Source organism: Xenopus laevis, chromosome 1L (assembly GCF_017654675.1).
Source record: "Xenopus laevis strain J_2021 chromosome 1L, Xenopus_laevis_v10.1, whole genome shotgun sequence".
Taxonomy (NCBI): domain Eukaryota; kingdom Metazoa; phylum Chordata; class Amphibia; order Anura; family Pipidae; genus Xenopus; species Xenopus laevis.
The window spans coordinates 134624159-134645170 of NC_054371.1; the positions used below are offsets into that span (position 1 = coordinate 134624159).

General features: G+C 36.4%; 1 protein-coding gene across 6 annotated transcripts in view; it reads left to right on the top strand.

Annotated features, from left to right (window-relative positions):
- Window positions 1-21012, top strand: part of nfib.L (nuclear factor I B L homeolog) — a 158260-nt gene that overhangs the window by 124989 nt on the left and 12259 nt on the right. For 5 of the 6 annotated variants that reach the window (XM_018249502.2, XM_041582583.1, XM_018249486.2 and 2 more), the window contains 3 exons: window positions 1003-1141; window positions 5707-5789; window positions 17575-17663. In XM_018249502.2, the coding sequence (XP_018104991.1) occupies window positions 1003-1141; window positions 5707-5789; window positions 17575-17663 (311 nt within the window). 6 annotated transcript variants of the gene reach the window in all.

Sequence of the window (21012 nt, forward strand, 5' to 3'; positions counted from 1 at the left end):
TAACAGAAACTCGTTCAGGTAGAAGAGAAGGCCCTGGCTGTAAAAAGTTTCAGTATAAAAAGGTTAGGGTATATGGGAAAAAACAAGGAAGTAATACAAAGTAAGCTTGGGAGTAGTCCTTTTTATATTTGCATAACTCACGTGCTTTGTTAAGCTTATCTAAATTTTCACCACAAAAGAAACAAGCCTTGTTTTAGAATTGTTGGGCTATACCATTCCATGCAGCAGCACTAACGAAGAATGAGGAGACAAGCCATTTTTCAGTTTGAATAATTGTTTGTAAGTTTAAAATACAGTTGGGCATTTTATTTTGTTCATTCAACAAATAAAAGCAGGGAATTTATAAAACAGTTTATTTATCAAACTTTGTCTTTTTTTTTGGGATGTGCATGCCCTAAAATGTCACAAAACCCATATACTAATATATATAGTTCATCATGCTTTTTTCAACTATAACCTCTAGAAGAACCCGGTAAGGGCCAATTGTGAGGGAAAGTGGGAAGTGTTTTTAAAAAGTGTTGAATAGTGATTTTTGAATCCTCACATTGAGATAATTTGTGTTGATGATGCTATGTTTTTGAGTATGTTCGTTAGAATGTAATTAGAATCACAGTTCTGTGTTTACCTATTATTTTAGGACATTAACATTTTTCAAAACTGCTTATAAGGTAATTTGATGGCAACCACCTGCGTTAAATAGTCTAGTTGCCCCTGCATTATACAGATGCTTTGTGGTTCACTGAATGGTGCAGCAAATTCTTCAATATATATATATATATGTATCATTATATGCCTAGTTATAAGTTATATAGACATTAGCAGCGACCAAGAAGTTTCCTGACTTTTAAGCAGTCACAGCAGTCAAGTGACTAAAAATATCCTTATATTATATAATAAGGTGTGTCTAGTGATATAATATATATTTTACAAGTTTTTTGTAGCTATTGTATTATGTATCTGAGACATGCCACATTCATGAAAATTACATTTCTACTCTTACAGCCTAACAGCAGCGGGCAAGTTGTCGGAAAGGTGCCCGGCCACTTCACTCCTGTGTTGGCGCCATCCCCACATCATGGCGCAGTGAGACCAGTTACCCTAACCATGACAGACACTAAACCCATTACTACATCCACTGAAGGTGAGGCATATTCATTCACTAATAAGCGCTATGTTTAGCAGCTACTCTGTACTTTGTGCAACCATAGTTTGTAATCCATTTTATCCCATAAAAAAACTATGAAAGGAACCTCTACGAAATGTTCACATGTTTACCTATTTTAAGGGAATTGAATGGAGAAAAAAACCTGATGTGAACAATTGGAAAGCATATTTTATAAACACTGGGTGCTGACATTGTTATACTATCACCACAATTAACCAGGCAACGCATAGAGAAAGGAAAAAATGAACATGTATATACAGTACAATTAAAAAATGTCTTTCAAGTAAACTTCAACAAGGCCAAATACATTAATACAGTGTATTACATTTAATGTATTCATCACCATCATAGTAATTTTAAGACAGCGTAAGAGCAGGAGCAATGATCATGGATTGTGATCATGGATATACAGGGACAAAGCCTCCCAAGCCCAGAAAGTCTCTGCTTCTGTCAAGTCAGCTAGCAAACATTGACCTGACAGTCTCAGAAAGAAATATTGTAAAAAGCCATTTTATTATATACCTTTGTCACAATATTTATGATACTACAAAGTTAAGTCAACAATGGGATTAGATGACAAATATAAAAACAAATATTTTCAGAGTCTTTCACCTTTTAGTTAACTTTTAGTACATTATAGAATGGCCAATTCTAAGAAACGTTTCATTTGTCTTCATTATCTATTTTTTATAGATTTTTTAATTATTTGCCTTTTTCTTCTGACTCGTTCCAACTTTCAAAAGGGGGTCACTGACCCCATCTAAAAATCAAATGCTCTGTAAGGCTACAGATGTATTGTTATTGCTACTTTTTATTACTCATCTTTCCCATTCATGTTCCAGTATTTTATTAAAATCAATGCATGGTTGCTAGGTTAATTTAAGCCCTAGAAACCAGATTGCTGTAATTGCAAACTGGAGAGCTGCTGAATAAAACTTTAAATAACTCAAAAACCACAAATAATACAAAATGAAAACCAATTGTAAATTGTCTCAGAATATCACTCTCTACATCAGTGATCCCCAACCAGTAGCTCGTGAGCAACATGTTGCTCTCCAACCCCTTGGACGTTGCTCCCAGTGGCCTCAAAGCAGGAGCTTATTTTTGAATTCCAGGCTTGGAGGCAAGTTTTGGTTGTATAAAAACCAGATGTACTGCCAAACAGAGCCTCAATGTAGGTTGACAATCCACATAGGGGCTACTAAATGGCCAATCACAGTCCTTTTTTGGCACCCCAGGAACATTTATCGCGCTTGGGTTGCTCCCCAACTCCTTTTACTTCTGAATGTTGCTCACAGGTTCTAAAGGTTGGGGATCCCTGCTCTACATCTTACTAAAATATAACTCAAAGGTAAACAACCCCTTTAAAGATTGGTCTGTACAGATATGTAGAAATTCTACTCATATTATTTAAATATTATAGCCCACAAGACAAATGACCCAGATGGCAATTAATTAATGTATCAGGGAACGGGTTTTCTCTTTAAAGTTATAGAAGTATTCAATGGGAAACAAGCTTGGCCCCAGTTTTCTATTTATATTTGAAAGTACACTTTCCCATTGAAACAACAACCCAAAAATGTAGAGTAGGTGATTTTTTATTATGCCTCAATATATCAGTGATTCATTTAACCATATCATATTACATCTTCAGGAATGTAATATAAAATAGGATTTCAAAGGTAAAAACATGATCATTCTGAAATGATAGTAAAGATAATAGCATTAATTGAATCATAGTGGAAAGGGTCAAATTCATGCCAAATGTAAAAACATTCATTTATCTTGTTTTCCTAGTTTGCAGTTACAGAAAGCGGTTGTGCAAAGCAAACTGACACTGTAAAGGGTTAACAGGAGTGTCAAGAGACTAGCTAATCTCTTCTAATTGAAACTTGCTTGAGGGTATATAAACGTTAAAATTCATGCTAACTGGGAAGTATGACAAATGTCTGATTACATGGATTTAATATGATCCCTGCAACATTGCTTTCCTAATTAGGCCCTGGAAGTATATAAAGAATGCTCAAGATAGAAACCTGAATTCTAGATGTTTTTTCTTTCTTTTTTTTTGACCACAAAGAAGTGTAACATTTTATAATTGTGCATTTTATATTATGTTAAACTGCAATGCTAAACTGCATAAATTTAAGTACTTGGCCTGAAAGTATAGCAACAGCACATATTTATACCATATATGAGCTATAACAAAACGCAAGGCCCGTTTGACAAAATTTCCATGACATTTGAGTGATACATCTCAAAGGATCCAGAAGCATATACAATACCTTACTGTAGTTCATAATGTATTTTTGAGTTACATATTTGTACCTGTATATAGTTTTAAACGTTATACCACTTGTGAGGTATGCAATGGTACTGCTAAATATCTGGCCAATGAAATGTGATATGATATTAAGGCTAGGTGATGGCTTAACTAGCCTTAGGCCTACTACTAACATGCTAATCAGTCACAGTGAGAAGAGGTAATGTCATTAGGCAGGCTTTTATGTATTTTTAGCAGGTACAGAGTATACATATTATTTTATTCCTTTTCAGTTAGCAATTTCATTCTTTTAATAGGTACAGCTCTGAGTTTGTGTCTTTCTTTTTCATGCATCTGGTTGCTTTTCTTAAAGTAGCCTAAAGTGGGCAATTGCTAAATACTTTTATTTCTATGTATCACACAATTCCGTATCAAACCCTGCATTGTGTGTTTTATATAAACTTGTTGATCTCAGCTTTGGCCAGTGATGAGATTTCACAGTGGTGTGCAACATGATGTATGCTAGAGTGTTGAGACACGTATCTGTGCTTTTTCCAAAATGTTTGGCAACACGGCAGGATCCATGTTAGCCAGATGTTTTCATTTTCTTTGCCTTTGACACAATCAGAAATTTCAAAACTTTTCTTTATTGGGGACGTGGCAACTATCATCTTATGGTATAGGCAGTGAGTATGCCAACATACTTACTCCCTCCTTACTCTCCCCCCCCCATCACTGATATGTTTCCTTGTTACCTGTAGCTTTTCTACAAGGTATTAACTTTCTGGATAGTTTCAGTAAAGCTTCATATATGGCTTTTATAATAGTAACTGTAATTGATATGATATGCATGAGAGGCCTTAGTGAAAAAAGTTTGGTGTCATTACCGTACTTAGTTCTTAGCATGTTTCTGTGCCTACAGTTTTCTTGAGATTTACAGAAAGTAAAATAACCATAACACCTAAAATTTCTGTTATCAGTCAGTGTTCTTTCCAGATTTTAAAATCACTTTCATCCATCCCAACTTTTTATCTGATTAAACATTTTGTTTGACCTTTCTGTTTGTTTAGCGTTCGAGTGTTTAACAATGAATACATTTATTGAACACCTGCGTTTGCATCTAGGTGACACTGGCTTACAGGAATGCACATTACAATTTTATGTAAACACTGGTGGACTCTCCCTGAAATAGTCTCAGCCATAACACAATGCACCTTATTGACTGAAGTACATACAATGGGTAATATGTGTAAAACTGAAGATGGAATCATTCTGGTGTTAGGGCATTTAGCTTTATGAAATCATCATCATTTATTTATATAGCGCTGTCAAGATACGCAGTGAAACCATTTCTGTTTTATGGAACCTTTCTTTCCTATATATACTAAGCAGTGACTCTGTACATCCATAGTTCATCCAACTATGGCTAAAGAGGTAGTGGTTTCTGAAAAAAGTAATTGATAGTGGGCTGGAGGCAGCAGGGTTTTATATTTAGCATGCTAAATGCTTTCTGATGGACAGAAAGCATTTTAAAGTGATACTAACACATTTACCTTGCTTACCTCTTTGCAAGCAAGGTTGCTAGTTGCACTTTCTATTTGAAATGAGCAGAATTTCCTGTTAGTATGTTCGGCCCTTTAAGTTACCAGGGGCTTTTATTTTCTGCCTCTAATGAAGTGCCTAAGGCCGGATTTGTGAGCAGGCCACTAAGGTTTAGGGTGGCAAAGATCTAAGGGGGGCATGCCAGCCGCATCTGACCTGGAAACTGGGCGGAAGAATTTGACAGTTATTTGAATCTCCCGCCCATTCCCCAGTGCCGGCGATCAGGGAGTGACAGCAGCAGGAAGTAGGTAAGGAATTAGGAAGCGAGATTCCCACCTTGTATCCGATTTAAAATGCCCCAGCGTTTTGGTATAACTTTAAAGGAAGCTGCTTGCTTCCAGCTTGAGACACTTTCTCCATAGAATCTAAAACAGAAATTATTGGTTTAATTTTAATGGAAGAGGCCTCTGCCTTGGTAAGCAACAAAGTAGCCCAGACCTAGTCATATGTATGAAAGCAGATAAACAGAGAAGGAATATTCTGTGCTGTGATCTACTGTGATCTACTTCAGACACAATTCTGTCTAGTTAAAGGAAATTAAATTGTTTGTGTACAAACAAAAGTTAAAGCATTAAAATTAAGATTGCTTGTTCATTTTCAAAGGAAAAATTATAATTTGGTGCTAATGATGTTTGAGATATTTTGATTAGTTCATCTGCTTGTTTTCTTGTTTCAGCCTATACAGCCTCTGGCACATCGCAAGCTAACAGATATGTGGGACTGAGCCCAAGAGATCCAGCCTTCCTACACCAGCAACAGGTGGGCCACTCTCACATCAGGTGTAATGATTTTGGTGATGCATTGGGATGGGTGCATAAAGGTCTGCATGCTGCCACTCATAGCTTGGATTAAACAAGATCCTGCAGTTTCCTGATCATGACTGGGCAAGACAAATCCCAACACATTTAATTGAGATAAAAAAAAAACTTTACGTTAGCTTATCTAGTTTATCCATGCCATTGCTATGGCAATGGGATACAAGACTAGACTGGAATACTTCCCACAATGATATTTTCCCATCGCCAAAACAAAAAAATGTGACTCATCATTCTATGATGTTTCTATTTTGTATGACTAGTTGGTGTACGTGAAAAATGCCACAAATATTTTTTTCTAATCTGAAACAAATCTGTGCGCATCTTATGTATGGATTTATATAGCATAATTGAATATCCACAGCACTGTACATTTGTACAATACACAGCGCTGTGTATTCAGAGCAATATTGAGTGCAGATTATTGGAGAAGGGTGTGATAGTAATACATTCCTAGAGTATGAGATATGTCATTTTACCTTGGGACTCTTTATTTATAGCTCTTTTATTTTAGTTTTGACAGAACTTTTTACTTACTGCTCTAATTTGTTCCTATTAACAGATGCTTACATGGGGCTTTCACACCATTAATAGAAAATTGCCTGTTGTGATACCCACTGCTTTGATAACTGCTTCTCAGTAGCACCAGTCTCTGCCATGTGCATCATAGTCCTAAGGCTAAACATATGAACACTACTACTCTAGGGGCCATATTTGCTCTATAGACCGCTTATGTTCCATGCATATAGCAGCAGTTTAGTGAAGGTGGCCCTTGGGTGCCTATATAGATTTAAAAAAAAAAAACAGTTTCTAAACCCCTTAGCCCATATCTGGATACTTGCTGCAAAATCCATCAGAGAGGGAGTGAATATCCCTTCCCAATCTGATTGGCGATTGCACTACTTGAATCTGAGAGGAGGAGGAACACCTCTCATGTGCTGAGTCAACCCTGTAATTTAGCCATTCACTTGTGCACCATCTTCTTCCTTTTTCAACTGTCATTACACATTCTGATGTCTTAGATGTCTCTGAAGTTAAAAAAAACATGATTTGCAAAAAACAGAACAATCTATTGATGCTTTTAAGGGGACATATACCATTACTAAAACCCCTCAGTCTCTTGTAGGCAATAATGAATTTTCGGGCTAAAAATTTATAATATTATAAAAACTGGCTTTATAAGAGTGTAATATTTATAAGAGTGTAATGCACTGGCACATTCTTTTTTTTACCCAATTAATGCTGTGCATGGATACCATAGGCAATGCATACCACGCTACCTCTTGTGGAACTGCAGCTGACAAAGTGGGTTCATCATGGTGTTTTTCTTTCTGTTGTAGTATATACTGTAGCACCACTTTTTGAACACTAGATAAATAGGCTCTAGCCACTAAGATTTTAAAAATCCTTTATTTTCTTTTCAATGCTAACTGAAGTTAAGGTCTTAAATTCAAAGAGGGCAGTGCCATGTTACCTTGAAATAAAAGAGGGTAATTTCAAATAAATAATCAGAAAGTAAGGCTTTTGTGTAGACAAGCTTAAATTTTAGGCTAATTTTCCAGATATTTTGCCACAGACTGGTTCCAGAAAGGAACTAATATGCCAAAACTTTAGAATAAGTACATTATTTTCCATTTAATTGCTTTACATCTGTGTGCCCAGTTTTGACCTGGCAAAATCACATTTCACTTTCTTTATTTCTATTGCACTTTCCTGGGTTTCATGGCTTACATTACAATTTGTGTTTAATGTAAATTGTCAAAACATGTAGCCTTGGTCAGCTAGCAATTTAATTGGCCATTTCCACTGCAATTCTAATTATGAAACATATACCTTTTTTCAGTGAGCTCTCAGTGCTTAGTTTTTTTTTCATTACCATATTGCTGTAGTGCCATGTGTCTTGTTATTTGAACAAGAGGTGTTAACAGTTCCACAGAATGACAGTTACCCAAACAAACATGGACTCTCCCAGTGCTTCTGTTGCCTCAGGCAAACCATAAAAATGTGCCCTAACAATCAACACCACCAAGGGGGGTGAATACTATAGCTCTTGAGCTAAACTGAAAATAGAACTCATATCTTTCTTGATAGACCTGAATAAATGCAAAAATATATTCTATCAAATAGCAGAACAAATAGCTTCACAGAAAACAGATTGAATACTTTCTGCCACCCTCCGTCAGTTGGAACAAGGTACTTGGCTTGCCTATACAGTTAAAAGAAAATAATGCCTCTGAAAACAAATCTATATTATACACAGTCAAGCAGAATCTCACACACGCTCTTAGACAAACAGCTTCACACACACACACTTGTGAATATTTACATAGTTACGAAGAGAACATGCACAATAAAATAATCATATACATACAGAACTCAATATGCAAACACAGAGAAAACACACAGAATCCTCTGAAAAACTGAGCACAGTCAAACAAATGCTTTTCAGATGCATATAGGCATAAACGTACAGCAAACAAGCATAACGATCCTTAGGCACAAGGACAGGCTTTATTTTTGTGTAGTGAGTCAGTGTTAATTCGTGCTGTGCTTTAGTAAGAATGAGTGTGCCAGGGAATATGACACTGCTATTTATCTGTGTGTGTGTAATAAATGTAAAATTCAAATGTTTATAATGTAATAAAAGGAGCAAACAGAAAATTAAAGTACAGGTATGGGATCTGTAATCTAGAATAGTCGGGACCTGGGGTTTTCCGGATAAGGGGTCTTTCCATAAATTGGAACTTCATACTTTGTCATCTTAAAATCAGTTAAACATTAAATAAGCTCAATCAAGCTCACCAATAAGAATTAATCATATCTTAGTTGGGATCAAGTACACTACTATGCTTTTATTAGAGAGAAAAAATAAATAGAAATGTGTTTTAACATTTTGAATTATTTAAGTAAAATTAAGTCTATTGTAGATGACCTTCCCATGATTCTGAGCTTTCTGGATAACAAGTTTATGGATAAGAGATCCTATAACTGTACACTTTGGGTGTAATTTCCATTACCCTGGGGTGCAAGCTCCAGAGTGCTAAGTTTTACAAAGTCCCATAAAAAGCAGTTGTGCCCAGGGGAAAACTGAGTTCCTGGCGCCCAGCATCATAAGGCACAGATGAGCCCTGTTCTTACCATGTGGTAAGTGCAGGACCTTGTTGCGGCCTACACCTCCTGCCCCTCTGTAACTTGCGTGTTTGAATGAAGTGCAAGGGGATTGGTAGGGGTTGCCTACATCCCTCCGTCTGTCCATTTTGTATAGAGTGGTACCTAACACCGGTGCTCTTTTCAAGGTGCTAGTCAGAGGTCTCTGTGTCATGGACCTTTTTTTCACTTTGACACAGTGTAGTGCAAAGTAAATGGCCCCTTTTGTGGAATTTTCTTACAAGGCACTACAGGTTTGCAAAACCTATATTCAGAATGGTTTACAAAAGATTACATATGTAAATTATTACCTGAGTAGCAAACTAATAAAAAAATCATTGCACAGACACAGACATTGCATTAGACACAGAAGAAAGAACAGAAATCCCTGCCCTGCTAGTATGCACAATATTTTAAACCCCTGGAGGCCAAACCCAGAGACCCTAGGACCAAACCCAGAGACCCTAGGACCAAACCCAGAGAAATATTAAGCATGTTTTTCACAAGTATTCATGCATATCCCTCTCCTTGACAGCTTGTTCATAAGTTGTGGAATACAAAGGCTAATATTTTGTTAGCTGGAACATAAACTGTACTTGTGTAGTTTGTCAGGCTTGGTGTACTTGCTAACGTTTTTGCCACTCCCATCTCAATGCCTTGTGCTTCTTTAGTGCCATAAGTAATACTAATACTAACATTCTGCCCATGCAGCAGTGCCACATAAGCCCATCTTGTTTAGAAGGGCTTAGATGGGCCAAGGTATTGCGTGTATATTCCGTTCTTATTAACTCATCACAGCTTTACAAATTTCCTTTCTGAAGGCAGTTTCATCTTAAACCTCCAGGGCAGGGCTTGAGCATGTTCAGTTTGCTCCCTTCTACCTCTCCCCCTCCCTTTCCCACCCCTCTCCCCCCTCCATTTCCCCCCCTCCCTCCTCCCCTCCCTGCTGTAATCTAAGTCCAGAGCTATGAGAAAGCAGGGAGAGACTCAGGCAGGAAATTATGTCACGCCAAGCTACTATGGCAGCTGCTAACAACCAGAGAGAGCTTCTAGAGCTGTTAACTCAGGTATGGAAAAGCATTCTGCAGAATAAATATAGTGTTTTAGTTTGCAGTATTGTGGCTAATCTATTGCCAATAAACTGCTTCGGTAGCTTTCATTCTCCTTTAATAATGCAGTCCTCTGTAGCTTATTTTTGCAATCATCTGATATTGAATTGACATGCTGCAGTTCATATAAAAGAAGATGACTAGCACTTTGAGTGGACAGTAGGAGAATTCCCTTTAGCATATGTCACAGAAAGCCATATGCCAATTACTAAACCCATGGCATTAATGGCAATGTCACAAATGGAGAAATATTCACTGTTAAATTGCAAGTGAACAGTTAAATGTTAGAAAAAGAGCATTTGCTTTAGATTGTGAAAGAATCTGGATAAAGGATACCATTTTATTTGTAAGGCTAATGAAATGCACAGGTATTTCTTTTAGTCATCAAAAAAGTATAAGTAGGATTTCAAACAGAGATATGAAAACATTGAAATAAATATCTACAATTAGTTCCAACCATATGACTTTTGAGGGAATGGCAATAAAATATTGAAGCCAAACCACAGTGCTTTAATGATCATTAAGGATTGTTTAATTTAACTTTAAATAGTACAATTAGAGCTATTAAAATCTGGAAGCAGACTGAACAAATACATTTAAACTGCACATTGTTTCTACCCAGTTAAAAAGAAAGCTTACATTTATTGACACTCTTTAGAAAATATCCCCTATGCCCTGATTACTTCCATTTAGGCAAGTGTAGCCAACAATTAATACATTTGATGAAGGACACTTGATCAGTAAATTTTTAAAAACCAAATAAAATACTAAATATGAATTTATTTCAACTAAATAGTATAACCTACAGTATATTAGCTTTTCTTTCCCTTAAAATTTGCCTTTATCCAACGCTGAGTCAAATATCCAACATGAACTCTGAGACGTCTTAATTCTCCCTAGAATCAATACTGTTGCAACAAGTCAGCATTAAATCTTGCTGCACGCATAGCAATTGCACTTAAGGCCCTCATTATTTAGGGTAACCGAAGACTTTTAAACATTATGATAACAATACACTTAATAAAGAAAAGGGTTCTCTTCAAATTTATGGTTGAGTTGCAGTGCATGGCTGATTGTGCAACCAAATGTGAAGTACTGTAGCAACCGTGAAAATCCTTGCTGTATAATTCAGGTACAGATTTGGGAGATTGCAATAAGCATTTACTTTAATAGGGACTATCATATTAGCTCATTTTGAAGTGAATTATTTAAAGACAATAACTTGCAATGAAAGGTCTTCATAAGTTTTCCATTTTCACTTCTGTTCCAGTAGTTTACTGCTGCAATGCATATCTTTCACACCTGATGCCTAAAAATATAGAGACAGGCTACAGTATTTTGGTAACTGTCAAATTCCAATTTTATTCTTAACCTTTTTCAAGCTGATAGGTTGCATGTGGAAATTCCTGGAAATTCCTTACAGTTCATACATGCAATACTAATGCAATATTTCTGACCCCTAAGTCTACAACCCCCCCTCCAAAAAAAGAATATCGTTTGCTGTTTCCCTTGCCAACAAAGTAAAGAACAAAAGAGGGGAGAAAAAACCCCCACAAAAACTGCTTTAATTACTTTGTCAGTGTAAACCTTGTCCTGTGCGGCATGACTAAAGTGAGATTGATTTACTGTGTCCTCTTTCTGCTTTCCAAAGATTTAAAAGAATCCACTCTGATGGTGGCAGCTTCTAAATGCATTTGGTTTAAACTCTCCCATGATGGATGAAGCGGGCAGTACAGGGAATGCAGACAATCAATCATTTTATATTAGCTTAGAGAATTTCTAAATTAAGCAGTGGATGATTTTAGCAGTGCTAAAGCCTTTTAGACATCCCACAACCCCTTTTAATATACATTGACCCCTTTGGATGAAATACAGCCACAGGTATTCTGAGATTCATGTGCAGTGGGTGGGGGTGGGTATTAAGAAGATTTATACCCCTGGGAAATGAGAGATATTGGCAAGCACATTCTTGAGTGCTTTTCTCCCTAAACTGTAATAAAACATATATAAATTATAGGAATAACAAGGTAAGTTGGTGCAGGGACCGTGAGCCTGCAAGGGGTTATATACTGGACCAGCTTAAAAGAAGATAACTTTAGCCAGTGCTGCAATGTACATCATACCACCCTACACTTTTCTAATGACACACAATGTATTACAATGCATTAACAAATAGGCTATTGTTTTTACTCTGTTTTTATTATTAGAACAGGTAACCAATTTGTTTTTGTATTCTAGATGACAAGAAGCACAATACATTAATTACCTAGCCATGTGGTTAGCTACAGTGTGGGAACTCATACCTCCCAATTTCCCCTTTTTTCAGCGGGACAGTCACAATTTTGACAGCTCAGCCCGCAGTCTCATACTGAAATGTCTCGAGTTTCTCTTGCACTGATGCCAAAAAAAGATACAACCTTTCTAAAACTTGTTTAAATAAAAAGATTTTTGACAGAGAGCACAGAATACTCAGCACCTGCACTTAGATACATTAATAACAACTTAAGATAAGCAAAGATACAATTGTAACTATTTAAAATAAGCCTCTTGGACTGCGACTTACAGCTTAAAGGGCAATTTCACATTCATCAGCATAACTGTTATAACAAATAAGACATGGCCCTAAAACCCCCAGAAATGTGTTCAGACTTCCGTAACCTGCAAAATTTTATAAAATGGATATGCTATTTAGGGGGTGTGGTTACAAAATGGGTGTGGTCAAACATTTTGCTGTGCTACGCATGGCAGAACTTTTTGTCCCTCTTTCTGATTTTCAAATGTTGGCAGGTATGGGAACTTGATACACATTGTTGAGCTGACAATGGGTGTACTTAAAGGACACTAAAAAAATACTAAATAAAGGCAAAGTTCCAAGAGTAGAATTATTTCCCATGGCTGAGGGGCATATTGCTGTTTTTTGGGATGAGCACTAGTGAAGTCCATGCACAACCTATTTCCCATTAACATGTTTGTATATTTTTCAACCTAGTATACAATGATTATGATGCAAGTTTTGTTTGTAACTTGTGTCTGATTTAACAGTCATCTGCAAATTAGCTAGTTGCTACTGCAGGTGCCTACAATTATGCTCCAATTCTAAAGGTGGCCATATACATAGAGATCCTCTCATTTAGCGATTTCGCGAAATGAGCGGATCTCTTCCCAATATGCCCACCTTGAGGTGGACGATATTGTGCTGATCCGATCGTGGGCCCTAGGGCCCACCGATCAAATCATACGGACGGGCGGATCGCGGGGCCACATCATTAAACAGATGTGGTCCGCAATCTAATGGGATTTTTACCCCTGCCTGATCGACATCTGCTCGACTCTCAGCCAGATATCGATCGGGGAAGCCCATCGAATGGCCCCACACACGGGCCAATAAGGTCTGTCGGCAGCTTTTATCGGCCCGTGTATGGCCACCTTTAAATATAATGCTAAACTGTGGATAAAACATGGGTGACTGTGTTCTACTTTTGCACTTTGCACTTGCTTCACAAATGAGTCCCATGGGCTGATTTACAAACACAGGTGCTCAATTGTTCAAGTGCAGTTTAGTTTTGAGCAGTTTTAAACGGGTTAGAAAATGAAAGCAACTGAAAAGTTGCTTCTTGCAACTGCACTTTTTTTAATATAGTGCCTATGATTTGTGATATGCAAGGATCTGATGCAACAACATTTTGTTAGGTGGCCAGTCTAAATCCAGTGGCCTAGAACAGATAGAGGGGAATTCATAAAAATGGTGTAAAATTGTATTGGAGTAAAATGTTTGTTTAGGCCATAAATCATCCAAATTTGCTAACATCTTACCTCCAGTTTCACATTTTTTTTTTAGTTTTACATTTTTTACTCGTTTTGTAAAATGTAAAAAAGTTGCCAATCTAACTCCATAACATTGATAAAAATTAATTATATCTAGTGTTATATAATTATATATATGGTTTTATTGATTGTGTTTGGGTGCACTGAGCAATGCTTTGACTTAAAAGTTTCAGTTGCAACAAAAGGAACTTTCATATATTATATTTAAAAAAAAATTCCTATTAACATATCTGTTAAATTAAGCATAATCTCCCATTTGCCTACCCCCCTGGCTGTTAAGTTATAACGGGAAGCTGCCTGGCCTGTTGTTAATTTAACTGTCAAGTGTAAATATTTTGCTTCCCAAATGCTGTTACTGTATCTCAGAGGAGAACATATTCAAAACATATTTTGTTTTGGAACAAGCATGGACAAATCAGATGCATTCTTACACCAGCTAAGCTTTTACACAATATCACAGTCTTTATTACCGCATCTGACCTTTCCCTGCAAAATATAAGAGAGGGAAATCACTTCATCCAGGTGCATCCTCTGGTTGTTCATTTATTCTGCATAGGTTTGAACCATTTTGTAATGATGTATGCAGCCTAAATGGATCACTGAATAAAAAAACTTTTACATTTTGTTAAGAGGACGGCACTAGCTGAAGGCCTGAGAGAGTAGAGCAAATGGGCTCTTTAATGAAGCCAGGAAGCAACCTATCAACACTGGGGAAGCTCTCATTGTGTGTCTTATCATAAATGACAGTTTGACGTAAAACTGGAGCACGTGATTGCCAGGGAGGTATGAAAATGGATAAGAGGTCACCTTTCACATATGCAAGATGGAAAGGAAACACATTTGAAGGAAACCTCAGTTTAAACAATGGTATTATGCAAATGATATAAATGTGTCATTTCAACAGTTTAACCCATGCTTGTCATCTTGCAGAATTAGAGACAGACACTACTGGAATGTAATTATGTCAAAAAAGCGAAGGAAAATTATATAACGCCTGCAATGTAAAGTAGAAAAAGAGTCCAGACTAAAACACTTTGACTCCCAGCCAAAAAGTGAATCCTGTTGTGACAAAAACATAAATGAGGCTTAACCCCGTGGCTACAAATTATTAAATTGCAGAGGACATTCCAAAGACTTTGCGTAGACCAAGGGGACATAAAATAAGCATAGCTTGGGAAACAGCATGCACATAGTTTCTATTTTCCGTTGCACTGCTGAGAGCCTTACAAAGTTTGCAACATTAAGTAATTTTAATAACTGAGGTAGAGGATGATAGATTTGTGCATGTTATTTTTTCTTACACTGTAGTTGTAGTAGTATTGTTCTTTCTTTCAGCGCAGAATCTTTATGCTGAAGCTTTATAGGCTTCATTTATGCGGTTGGGATTTACCATGATTAATTGCAATCTCTAGCCACGATGAATGAGGACCCTGGTTTATAGTGATGCTCTTTTCACTAGTGATGAGACTGGGAAGAAGCTGTTACAGTATGGTGGCAGGTCAGGTGTGAGTCTGACATCAGTTGCCTGCTATGACTGGCCATATATGTGGATAGGTGCTGAAAGTTTGCTTTGCTTTGACTTTGCATAGACCAACAGGTATATGAAAAGATTAGTCACAGGCAAAATATTTTCATCCTTTCATCTTTAGCTACTATATTGGTACCCATGAGTCTACAGCCTGTTCGCCTGTGCATAGGCCCAAAATGATTGCGTCTGATAACTAATCTTGTAGAAGCCTGGCTTATTATTGAGCTACTACAGGAATCGTGTTTTGTAAAGAAAAAAAAAGCCCACTAAATCACACAAAAGTTATGATGGCAAACTCTCATTCAATTCAAAGTCCAGTTGAAAATTGCCTTAGAATTCCACTGTCTGCATACTTTCCTGAGTCAATATTAAGGTGAACTAACTGTTTAAGAGGCCCAACACCACAGTTTAGTTGTATGAAACGCATAACTGAAGGGCCATTTTCCACATTACATTTACCTACTTAATTTCGCCTATGTCCCTTGTGAATAGAACAGCAGATAAAATGAAGTGAAGCGGAGCTTACACTTGCTGCTCCTCTGATTTCTTGATCAGTCAATATGACTAAACTGAACAAGTGGATGCATAGTCAGATGCCCTCATGGCCTGGCCAGTATAAGGACCCCTTTATAATTAAACGTTCTGGTGGTTGACTTCTTTACCCCAATCTATTTCAATGGATGTGTTCATCACTACTTCATGTGCATGCTGCAGCTACAAGATGGTCTATTCTCAACAAACTGTATTTTTTGATGATGTTTTACCTTAAACATGTCATGTCTTTGGTACATATTCACCAGATGAAAAGAGCAGCAGTCAAAACTGCCCTGTCTGACTGTCATTGCTTCTAATGTTATTCAGTGTGAAGTGTCGCATCTGCAGCACTTGTAGATGGTAATCAGACCTCTGCTCGAAAAATGCTTGAGCATTATTTTAACCACATTAGAGGTTGTGAAAGGTAGACAGAGGCAGTTGGACCAACATGTATTCTCCCAGATGTAGTGGTAAAAATGACATGTTTGCATTACCCATACTTTTTCTCTCGGGATAGTTGTCTGCTTTCTGATGAAAATATTGCTTTAATTTGATTGCTTTTAGACTAATATCACTATTTAGTTATAGTAATATTAATGGTACCCTTTTTGTGTAATGAATGTCTAATATTTAAAATATCATGTATTTGATAAATCATGTCTTAAAATTCTTTATACAGAAGTTTAGTGAAAAGGATAATGGTCAGTCCAGCTGTACTCTTTCATAGGGCACACATATAACTAAGGCCACCCTAGAGGTGGTCCACACCCAAAGTCAACCCATGTACCCATGTAGCCTGCTTATTTATATATATAAATCAAGGGTGATAATAATAGTAATTCTCCATTATCCTACTAAGGTGACAGAAGGGCCCACACTTGTGCATCTGCTGAGATTAGACCCATGTTTATTGGTCATGTATGTATCACTAACTTACCCTATATGCCTTATGGGCTAAATACAGTGAGAACTGTTATATTATCTCCTGATTCAATTTAACATTTACCTATAGACTTCCATTGGGTTTTCAAACCAAGAAATAATTTTTTGTCTTCTGAAATTTGGCCCAGTATTTATGTTTTAGTTTTTTAGACAGATGCTCAGCATTACTATTTATGGCTACGTATCCATATAGAAATGCAGAAATGATCATCATCTTGATTTATCTAGCAACAGCAAGTTACTAAGTACTTTACAATTATAAATTGCTGTATGAGATAATAAAAAATGCAATGTCTCATCAAAATAGATTTATGTGTTCCATCTTCCATTTTGTGGTGGTGCTATTGTTATGGCTTCTATTGTAAAGTAACTTGTCTGGCAACTTAGCAATATAACAGCTCTCACTTCAGGATGAAAGACAATATCATTAGTGTGCTATCCTCCCTCCTATAAAAATCTATTGTAAGCCTAAATAGTCTCTGCCCTGTTAATTCCTTTGAAGTTCTCCAGATTTAAATTTAAGATGAGCTATCTCAGAGTAAGCTAACCTCAAGGTTTTGTGGCATTGCATGTCTTCGTTTAAATACTAAAATAAACTGCAGTACTTTTGGATACGTGTCTGACTGCTAGGTTTCAATTGACAGCTGAGGATTTGTGACTGGACCATGAATCAAAACGGCAGGCATTTATACCCCAGTGCCAGTGACGATACATTGGGAATAACTTGGCAAAGGTAACATTTTAATTATTTCCAAACCTCCAGTACAAATTACACTGAGATATGCAGTAGTACTGTTTAAGCCCCCCACTTACACCCTCCTAAACAGTTATTTACATAATGCAATTAAAATACACATTTCTACCATTTGTCTAGTGCTAAACAATATAACAAACAGCTTCCATTAGACTTAACCAATGTCTCCATGTGATAAATATATTAGATACAGGATAATTTGACATTATACAGTAGAAATATAATCGTTAAATAACTTGTCTTGTATATTAACTGTAATTGGTCTACCATGTTTACCCTGCTAGATGTTTTCAGTACAAAGTGCGATAAAGGTGGTGTTTGTGGGTCTCTGATCTTTGGCCTGAATGATTATTGTTCTGTTTGGATCTCCACTGCTTATTCAGGTCAATAGCTGTGCATAAGTGGGATCTCAGAAGTTTGTAAAACCAGCTGCCGAGGTGCCAGCATATGCACAGATAGTTGGACAGTAAGGTCGAAATTGCCAAACTGCATGACCATATGGGTTAAAACATCACATTTTAACACATTGAACATATATTTGGAAATTTCACGAAAGTCAAGTAATTAGAAATCAATAGGCTATAGTGTTAATATCTATAGTGTTAGATATTAGTGACTTTACAATAGTCAATATATATTTTACACTACATTACCCAGGACATATATTTTTGCACACTTGATAATATTTTATCGCATACAGCACAATCTGTACATGCATCATTTGGCTACATTACTAACCTACTAATAGCTAACAGCTTTGATTTAGCCATAATCTCAGGTAAGAGAAAAGCATGTATTGTTTAAATCATCATAGCATAAAGCTTACTAAAAAACCAAACTTACAAACAAACAGCTATCACGCATGCTAGTTCTGCTTATCTAGTGGGTGAACACTTTGAGGGTTATTTATCAAAGGTCAAGTTTGTGAGGTTTTTTTTCTACCTTTTTTTTCTACCTCTAACTCACAACTCAAATGTTTGCTTATTTCTGAAAAAAATCCGATTGGAAATAACTCAAATTAATGCAATTTGGGGGGGAGCTCAAGTACTCAAATTGATCAAGTTATTGGCTAAAAAAAAATCTAAAATACCTCTAATTTCTGAGTTTTCGAGCGCAAACCACTGAAAACCCCACTGAAAATCATGAAGACTAAAAACATCTTTAGATGGTTCAAGGGACCTCTTTCATGGACTTCTACATGACCTTGACAGGTTTTAGCTGGTGTATTTTGGGATTCAGGCTTTTTTGCAGCTTCAGGGTATATTAAGGGGCCCATTCACTAAGCTCGAGTGAAGGAATAGAGGAATGTTTTTTTTTTGGCTACTTCGACCATCGAATTGGCTACTTCTACCTTCGACTACGACCTTCGACTTCGAATCGAACGATTCGAACTAAAAATCGTTCGAATATTCGACCATTCAATAATCAAAGTACTGTCTCTTTAAAAATTTCTTTGACCCCCTAGTTCGCCACCTAAAACCTACCGAGGCCAATGTTAGCCTATGGGGAAGGTCCCCATGGGCTTTCCAATGTTTTTCTGATCGAAGGATAATCCTTTGATCGATGGATTAAAATCCTTTCAATTGTTCGTTTCGAAGGATTTAATCGTTCGATCAAACGATTATTCCTTCGATCGAAGGAATTGCGCAAAATCCTTTGACTTTGATATTCCAAGTCGAAGGATTTTAATTCGGCAGTCGAATATCGAGGGTTAATTAACCCTCGATATACGACCCTTGATACAGCTGCCCCTATATCTCGAAAAATTTTAGTTTTTTTTTATCTTTCAAAGTTCAAGTTTTACTGAAACTACCCTTGAAAAACTCGAATTTTTCTGGTAAAACACAACTTGACCTTTAATAAATAACATCCTTTATTTCAGAATGTGAAAAATTATAGGATCCTACAGTATGAATAATTTGGTTTATGAAAAAAAAATGTAACTATTGATTTTTGTTGTTTTGTGACAATGTATGCTTATATAGGCTGAAGGTCTCTTTAATTGTTAGAATACAGGCTTGGTAATGGTAGTGTTTATTTATAGCAATGTATATCATTGATATCGATGTATGTGCAATTTGTAAACAGACTTCATAATGTTAAAAAAAATCAATGTTTTTTGGTAAAAAAAATAGAAATTTTCCATATGCATTTTAATTTCACGTGGAGAATCTTAGCTAAATTTTAACTGTTAGGGCCCACTTTAAATTACTCTATAGATCTCCCTTATTTCATTACTTTGACCAGAGAGACTTCAAAAGCCAACAGTAAGGCTCAATTATAAACAATGGGCAGTAACCCATGGCAACAAATCAAATGATTGATTTCAGTGTTGAATCTATAGCTGACTGTAAAAGCTAATCACTGATAGATTGCTATGGGTTACTGCCCAGGTGCAATTTTGCCCAGTGTTTATAAATGAGCCCCAGTGTGTTTGGTAATATGGGGCTTCATGTTGAATAACCTATCAGTGTAAGGAAAGCTAAAAGACAAGGCTGTTTTAAGGGTGTGATGAAGACTAATAATGTATTTTAATCAGTTTGTTGGTCCTGGAAGATCTCATTCAAATAGAAATAATGATATTGTTTTGTCCTACTGACAGTTTTTTCTTAACTGATGCTGTCATACAATTAATTAATGACAAAGCTTGCTTTTTACCTATGGAAACATTTAGTATATTGGTAATAAGGTCAGTGCACTAAGTAGATAAAGTTATAAATGTTAAAAAAACACACACTTGCCAAGATAGCAAAACCTTAATTTTAATACCTTAAGAATAATGCATTTATATTACACAAATTCAAGTGCATTATTCAAATCAAGGCAATACAGGGCTGAATGTTATTCTACAATAGATTGTTATCATTAACAGCCAACTGTATGAGTCCTTAAACTTCTTTTTATGACATCATGATATTACTACGTGGATTGGATTATCCCTCTATTGCAAAGAAAAAAAACTGCACATGGCTGTTGGGCAGCACAGGGATTTAGTTAGATATTCTAGATCTAGAAGGATTATTTGTAAGTGTGAGATGTCTATGCAGTAAGAAGAACATTGCTTATTTACACCCTACAGCTTCTACTTTGTTGCCGTGGAGGTTTCAATTTTGAAGGACATGAAATTTGAGATATTAGTTCTGGAGAGCACAAGATGCAGTACACTGTAAAAATCATTGTTATGCAGAACAGGCACTAATTTCAGTGGTCTACCCATTTCCACATCCATTCTATTCCTTCTCTAAATTACAATGATGGTTAAAAAGAAGAGAGCATGCATATGTAAGAAGGGCATGGCACATGGCTGTGTATAGATCTATGTATCTAG